Source organism: Penaeus chinensis, chromosome 8 (genome assembly GCF_019202785.1).
Source record: "Penaeus chinensis breed Huanghai No. 1 chromosome 8, ASM1920278v2, whole genome shotgun sequence".
Classification (NCBI taxonomy): Eukaryota; Metazoa; Arthropoda; class Malacostraca; order Decapoda; family Penaeidae; genus Penaeus; species Penaeus chinensis.
The window spans coordinates 16,072,662-16,080,161 of record NC_061826.1 but is presented as its reverse complement, the minus strand read 5'-3'; the positions used below and the strand labels follow the sequence as shown (position 1 = coordinate 16,080,161).

The 7,500-nt window shown below is 33.5% G+C and overlaps 2 protein-coding genes across 10 annotated transcripts in view; one reads left to right on the top strand and one right to left on the bottom strand.

Annotated features, from left to right (window-relative positions):
• LOC125027917 (CCR4-NOT transcription complex subunit 3-like) overlaps positions 1-1,745 on the top strand; it is a 52,367-nt gene extending 50,622 nt beyond the window's left edge. For all 5 annotated transcript variants that reach the window (XM_047617060.1, XM_047617061.1, XM_047617063.1 and 2 more), the window contains exon 13: positions 1-1,745. This exon is cut by the window's left edge and continues 628 nt beyond it. The gene's annotated coding sequence lies outside the window, so the exon portion shown is untranslated.
• Positions 1,746-1,797: 52 nt separating this feature from the next.
• LOC125027918 (YTH domain-containing protein 1-like) overlaps positions 1,798-7,500 on the bottom strand; it is a 53,230-nt gene continuing 47,527 nt past the window's right edge. The window contains exons 10-14 of one of the 5 annotated variants that reach the window (XM_047617064.1): positions 6,333-6,439; positions 5,550-5,650; positions 5,066-5,164; positions 4,751-4,852; positions 1,798-3,499 (exon numbers count right to left, since the gene is read on the bottom strand). In XM_047617064.1, coding sequence (XP_047473020.1) covers positions 3,413-3,499; positions 4,751-4,852; positions 5,066-5,164; positions 5,550-5,650; positions 6,333-6,439 — 496 coding nt within the window. In that variant the 3' untranslated portion in view covers positions 1,798-3,412. Of the gene's footprint in view, positions 3,500-4,750; positions 4,853-5,065; positions 5,165-5,549; positions 5,651-6,332; positions 6,440-7,500 lie in introns of those variants that run through there. The other 4 variants (XM_047617066.1, XM_047617065.1, XR_007115068.1 and 1 more) reach the window with 4 other exon arrangements.

The window sequence follows — 7,500 nt, the reverse complement described above, 5'->3', positions numbered from 1 at the left end:
GGAAAGAGTTTATAGACTTGTAAGTTTCTGTGCACCATGCATTATTGCTCAAATTTTCTGGATGCAGCATTTTGTGCAGACGTTAGCTGTTAACCAGTATTAAACTTCAGAAGGCTTTGAATGACATTGCGTAAAGAAGAATGCCAAAGATCTGTCATGTTGCGTGCTAACCTTGGTTTGCCAGGGTAAAGCTGACTGAGAATTGAGTTCCATTACAACCAGAATGCTGGGCTTTAGGCATTACTGAATCACACCTGGGGATCATCCATATAGAGCTGGCTTCATTTGTTCTGATGAGCAACTTTTCTTGAGGAATGTTTAAAACAATTAAGGATTTACTTTTACATAATAAGTAATTTAGATTATCTTCAATAATTGTAATTTAAAAGAAATTACTAGAACTACCTAGAATGATTTTATTTTTAACAATTGCATTTAATGTTATGGTTCACTGGTGTTGAGGTATGCGAGATGAAGCACTGCTACTAATATGGAATTGCTGAGGAAGTCTGGTTGCCTGCAGGCATAAGTCATTGGTTGGTCAAACTATTCATTATAACTCAGGTCAGGAAGTTTGAGTTCCTGTAGGAATGAAATGTGTTCCTATTCTCTATTAGATAATAGGACAGCTCCCTTCAGTAACTTCATATAACTTGCCATCAATAGAAAATGTTCAAGCTGTCTTCCGACCATACATTCTCCCTCCCCTTTACTAATGTGGATAAGTAATGAGTGCTAAAAATATGAGTAATGGCTAAAGAAGTCAGTATTGAATTTCATAACAGCAAGATATCAGTGTAATGATATTGCATCATTCTAAATTTTATATACCAACTGCATCAAAAATAAGGTATCAGCAAAAGACTTTTGCAAGAATTCATATTATAGTAAAAATAAAAATCACACAATATTTTCAATATCACATTGTCATCTATGAGTATGTGTACCAGCAACACATTTCACAGTCTATCATGATTTTTTCTTCATTTAATGCAAAATTGAGATTAAGCTCCATCCTTTCTACATGGTATATCTCTGTACAGGAAGTGAGTCCACTTGCTCATGATGCAACTAATGAACTTATGGGAGCTTCCAGACATCCGAGAGTCCAGCAGAAGTAGGATCATGTAGATAGTGTACAGTCGTTGTAGACTTTTTATACAGTGTAAATGATATTTTTATACTGTCCCTGACATCCCTACAAAGGTATGCAGTGTAGCTGGAAACTGACCACCTTCATGGTTGATTTGGAACATCGCAGTGGAAGATGATGGTTTTGCAATTCAGTGTTCAAGGTTGCGCATCATTAAAAAAAAAAAGTATGCAGCAATGTCAAGGAATATGGACCTCTACAGCAGTTTGAGAAAGCCTAATTTTCCTATACAGAATACTTGAGAAATTGTGCCTCATGTTAGAACTGTGTGGGGATGGTATTCATTGACTTTGTTGCAAGTTATTTGTTTCATTATTGTCTGGGTTAGCAAATTGCAAATAAGACATTTTAATTTTTTCTCAATTACATTGTCACTTACAAACCTTTACAACTCTTATATGGATTTAAGCAGATTTATTTTAATGTTCAACTAGAAACTTCTTTTTTTATATACCAATCTAATAGTCATGGCAGTTGATTAGTGGTTGTGGTGTCATGAGATTATGGGAGAAACAACACAATGGTTTAAGAGTAGAGGACAAAGGTGTTTATAAAAAAGTGATATAAAATACACTTTATTTCCTGTGGAAAATGACTTTGATTTAAACTATACACCTAAGAACTTTGGGATATCAAAGACTTTATTTTTAATAATTGCTTTAATAGCACAGACTGCACTAACAGAAACAAATACAATTACTTTCACAATACAAAAAGTAGATACATGAATGTATATAATGAAAGTAAAGCAAATTTTATTTGTACTGATCATGCCAATTTTTTTTACATTCCATACTACAGAAGTCATCAAAATATGAAAGTCTTGTTCTTCAACGCCTTGCATTCTGAACTACAGAAGTCATCAAAATATGAAAATCTTAAATGTTATTGGGTATCAATGAGAACAGTAAAAATAAGTTCTTTTCTTGAGAAACCTCACACTAAAGGGCAGGAGTCCTACAAAAATAAGACCAAGTCTTTTTTTTTATACTGTGCTTTTCAATGAACCTTTATAAGCTGAACAATATTATTTACAATGCTCTTCAATGTAGGTACAATCTTCTTATGAAGGTAAAAAGACAGTGCCCTATAAGCCTGCCACTGAGGTAGTTAGAAGCCAATGGTGCATTATCAGACAAGGCAAAAAATAAAATAAACTTGACATTACTAAAAATTTGCAAGTCTAATTACATCTAGTTACCAATTACCATTTAAACATACTTGTAAAACATTATAAATATTGCCCTCTTGATGGCATCTGCAGTCATGTAAAATGGCTTCTACAATACTCATGAAACTATTTAATGTAAAACTGACAATGAATCACTTGCTCTTGAAGAATTATAAGCAAATCAAAGTACCAGTACCTTGTACATGCAGAAAAGGCACTCTATTAGAGGTCCCCTGCTTTAAGATGAAGACTTAAGTACATTATTTTAGACACTACTCTACATTTGACGTCTTTTAAGTCAATAATACAAAAGTCTTCATACCATTTTGAAGAAAAATGCCCATATTGTGAAATGAAACAGTTTTCTTACATCTTTATTGAAACTAATTTTGAATGCATACATTTTACTATCACCTTCAATTTTTATTAGCAGATACTGGAAATTGAAATGGTAAACAAAAATATATATTCCAAATAATAATATACTGATAATACCAAACAAGATAGAATATCATGTTAATACTGATCTGACAAGATCATTGCTGATCAAGGTGCACTAAAAACAAAAAGTGTTCTGCTTTATGAACATGTATGCACAGAAATATTGCTATACAAAATAAATGCTCTCATACAACAAACATAAATGCATATGCACACACGCACACACGCACACACATACTCACATACTCACATTCAATCCGTATTAAAAACTGTATAGCAACACAAAAGAACACTGGATTACTTCTGATACAATCTTTTAGTATTGCATGTGTCCTTGGTAAGAATCAACTCTTTATTTTTCTCTTTTTTTCCATTTTTAATATTTCAGAATCCAGACCCAGATTTAAGGAACTGGGTCTAGCAGAGGTAAAAGTTAGTGAGGTAGCTATCCAAAATACCCTTTGGAAGCATTTATGATGCTAAGATCTGAATAGAGTTTGATACATTTTCTTCTACAAGCTTGTGTAAATTCCAAAAATATTATCAGTTTCACAGAGTACTCTTCTTACTAAATAATATTTTCCTTATGAGCTCATTCCTAAGTTAAAAAAGAATTTGACTTAGATAATGTTCTTTATGATTCCTGTTTATCTTCTTTCATATCGACGTTCCCTGCTCCGTTCTCGCCTGTCTCGGGTTCTTTGCAGGAATTCATCCACACTTCTGTCATATGGCTGTAAATAGAGAGGAAAGTTCTAAGAATGAATGTTATTCATTTCCCGAAAATATTGTTTATGAAAGTGAGCCTTGCAAAATGATTTTAAACATAGTTTCCCCAAGCACCCCAATACTTGGTCTCATATGATGCTGGGGGCTCCCAATGTGAGTGAATGGGGGGGGGGGGGGGTTACACTTGTCAAAAGAATTTTAAAAACATATATATGAATAAAATAGAAGTAAAAAAAATAATAATAAATAAAAATAAAATAAAAAGCAAATTCAGAGAACACTTCCAAGATGAGCAGGTAGTCATTACACAGCTTGCTTGGTGTGAAAAAGAACACTGAATCAACTTATCATTTCATGACATTTGAAATTGCACAGCATCCTTAATACTTTTTTGCTGTTAGTCTACAACTGTAAATTATCATTATCTTGGGGACAATTGTAAGTATCTGAAAGTTCCCACAAATTATGGAATGTCAACAAGTCATCACATGCCATGTACATGACTAGTTAATATAAAAAAACAATACACCCTGTTAGTCCCAATTAAATCCAACTATTTAAGAATTTCAGTTGAATAAACATACACAAAAACTTATTGATCAGAAATACCTTCTAAAAATTTGATATATGCATTGACAGACAAATATTAATGTAGCATGGTAATCAAAATATTTAATTACTGCCATCAGTAAAGGTATTAGTAATTTCTACCCTATGATTTAACACAGTAAAAGTCAGAATATACACAAAAGTGCCAAATACGATGAAATAACAATCAAGAAGAACATAGTTTCCATAACCAATTAATGCTGCAATAATACAAGGCATAAAAATCAAGACTAATACAGCTGGGGTGCAGTAGCCTGTGACACTCCTTTAAGAAGTATGTTGTTAAAGAATGCGGTTTCTTATGGTGCTATCTATGTGCAAAGACATTTCACAAAACAATACTACAGTGAACCATATATTTTCCCAGCAACATGGGGTCAAGTGTTTAGTTTGCTGCAAGGCCAAATCTTGGTGAAGCTATGAATTTCATGAAAAGCATGAACCTTCATAAGGTACAAACCACACATTACAAAGCCTTTAATCATTAAAAACAAGAAATAAAAAATATAACTGAATAAACAACTGACAAAAAAGCTATATAAATCACTATTCTTGCAAAAACACACAAAATCACAATGCTGATTAGAAAGTTATCAAATGTGTATGTTGCTAGAGCAGTAAAACAGAAAAAACAGCTTCATCCTTACGTCAGCAGACTGTCTCTTTTCCGAGCGTGAGCGGGATGATGGATACTCGGGAAGTGGAGGTCCATCATAGTATCTTGGGGGCCCAATAGGGTCAAAAGGTGGCTGTGCACAAAAAAATGAGAGTAAATAGCAGACTGTTAAGTAGACTAAAAGTATTCTTGTACATAGCAAGGATAAAGTAAAATACACTATCATCATCATCATTGTATATGAAACAGAAAAATAAATCACAGCAGTTATTTTAAGTGACAGTACTGGAAATTAGATTCAACAATTCCTAATGAGCCTAAAACAAGACAAAACAGAGTTACTTACGGGAGGCGGGAAGGCCATGGGGGGAAGGTTACTTGGTGCACGGGAGTGGAAATCCCGCATCTCTCTCATGAAGTCCTGATATGTCTGAAAAGAGGATTCCTAACACTGCTTTATGAGCATGTTTAAAACTGACCAAAGAATATCATACTCTCTAAATATAGAATAAGTAGTCATGGTATAGGATACCTCAACATATTCAATGCTGATATCAACACATTAATACTAATTTATGTCCTTTGATCTTATCTATAAAATTCTTACAAGCATTCTATAAAAAAAAAAATAAAAGAAAGAAAGGAAAAAGTATATCCAAGAATACATTAACATAAACCTAAGAAAGTATAATCTAATGATATCAATATCTTAACTTTCCTTTTTTTTTTTTTATTCAAAAAGAAATTCATGGTTTTGTTTGGCATCTTGGCAAACTTTCAGAACCTTACTAAACAAAGTTGAACAAGTCAATGATGTTCTCTATACTAACCAATTTGTGGCTACTTGTGCCGTTGTATGTGGCACTCTCTCTTCGAGGAACACTGCGGTACACTGGTGATCTCTCTCTTACTCTCTCACGTGTGTAGGAAGCTTGTTTGAAAAAGGGAAGATTTGGGTCACATTAAGAATGACATGGAAATACTTTGCCATGTGTGATACAAAATATAATAAGTTTTCTATTTAGAAAATGTAATTTTTTACTTCTTTGTGATTTGAAACTTTAACATATGTAATTTAATGAAAGACATAGATAATGATTTGCTTAAGTCCTTGGAACTAGATGATGTAATACTATGTCATGAAATATTTCAGACTGGTGCAAAATGACTAGATATTATGTCACAGGTATATGGTTACTGTTAGGTAGTCTTGCCTAAACTTTGTACTACCACAGAATAAATTCAGCCTTAATAAAACATTGCCTGTGGAGATTATGCACCTGTGAAGTTAGCTATTTGTGCAATTCCTGTGCTAATAATGCTTTTGCTCATTTTTAAAAAGAATGAGGCAGAGGTTCTCTTTCTAATGTGCCCCTGGGGCATAAAGGGGAGAGGGACAGAGAGGGAGAGAGAGGCAGCATATGCCTGACAAGAAAAGCAAGACTGTGACCAAAAAGCTGGGGCCAATGGGGTTAACAGAAACAGCAAATGACAAAAGGAGCAGCAACAATAATAATAAGTAATAAGTAATAATGCACTGTCTGCAAATCCTAGTCTGACCTACTTGGCATCACATATAATCATGAGGAAAAAAGAGCAAAGAAATGAATTACCTGACTTCTCTGTTCTGCCTCTGAAGTTGGGTGGCCCTCTCAAGCGCTTCACTCTGGGGCCGTAATCTTCTCCTTCATATCGGCGGCGTCTGCCTCCACCCCGACTACTATAATTAGCACAATTGAGTACCAATATTAATAAACATCAAAACATATTCAACAGTAATGAAAAGGAAGTAAGAAGCCTAGAGAAGCCCTATAGAAACCTAACCACAAATGGAAGAAAATGAAACTACATAATCTGAACTAAACACCTGAATACTCATTTAGAGAAAAAAAAAAAAAATGAGATAGAACAACATCACAAACCATGTAAATGATGCCTTTTAGTTAATCCTTGAGAGTTAAACAAAACACATCAATTACAGCTTGTGTTTTGTTGTCGTTCCCTCTCCCTTACAAGCTTTTTTCACATCTAAATACAAGAAAAAATCTTAAAGCCATTCAAGGAAGAAGTGAGTTGGATTGTCTCTTCTAAACTAAAATCAATGTAGTAAATTGCCTGGATTTTTTACCCTATTACCCAATTCCTGCCACATTGCTAGAATTAAGCACACCATGTCCCATTTGTGAATCTGTGTATATAGCTACATGCACACAGGTTTACTCACTGTTTATTCAGTTATTTATTTCTCTATCTACATATACATAAATATGTTTGTGTGTGTATGTGTGTTTTGCGCATTTTGTTTGTGCATGTGAGCTTTGTTTGTGTATGTGTCTCTTTTGTGTGTGCGTGTGAATGTTTTGCAAGTATGTGTTTTGTCTGTTTGTATGTTTTCCATGTACATTTGTTCAAATTTAAACCACTTTGAACTTTATCCCAAAAAACAAATAATCATGGAAAATATAAAATTCTTTAGTCTCGCACTCAATTTTTATCAACTTTTTTGATAATGAGCAATTCCAAAGAAATGCAAGCTGGTTGCTGGCATATCCTAAGTTATCCTAAGCCCATTATCACTTAAGATTCCATCTACAATGAGTAGTAAAGCCTTTCTCTTAGTAATAATTCTAAGAAATGAAGTACCTTCACACATTTAAATAAGAAATATATAAAAATGTGTTTATACTCCTTATTAACATTCACCATGAAAACTGGTTCTGTCATTAGCAGAAAGTAAATTATATCAGCTACATATTGTAAAATTCCCAAATCAGTATAAAG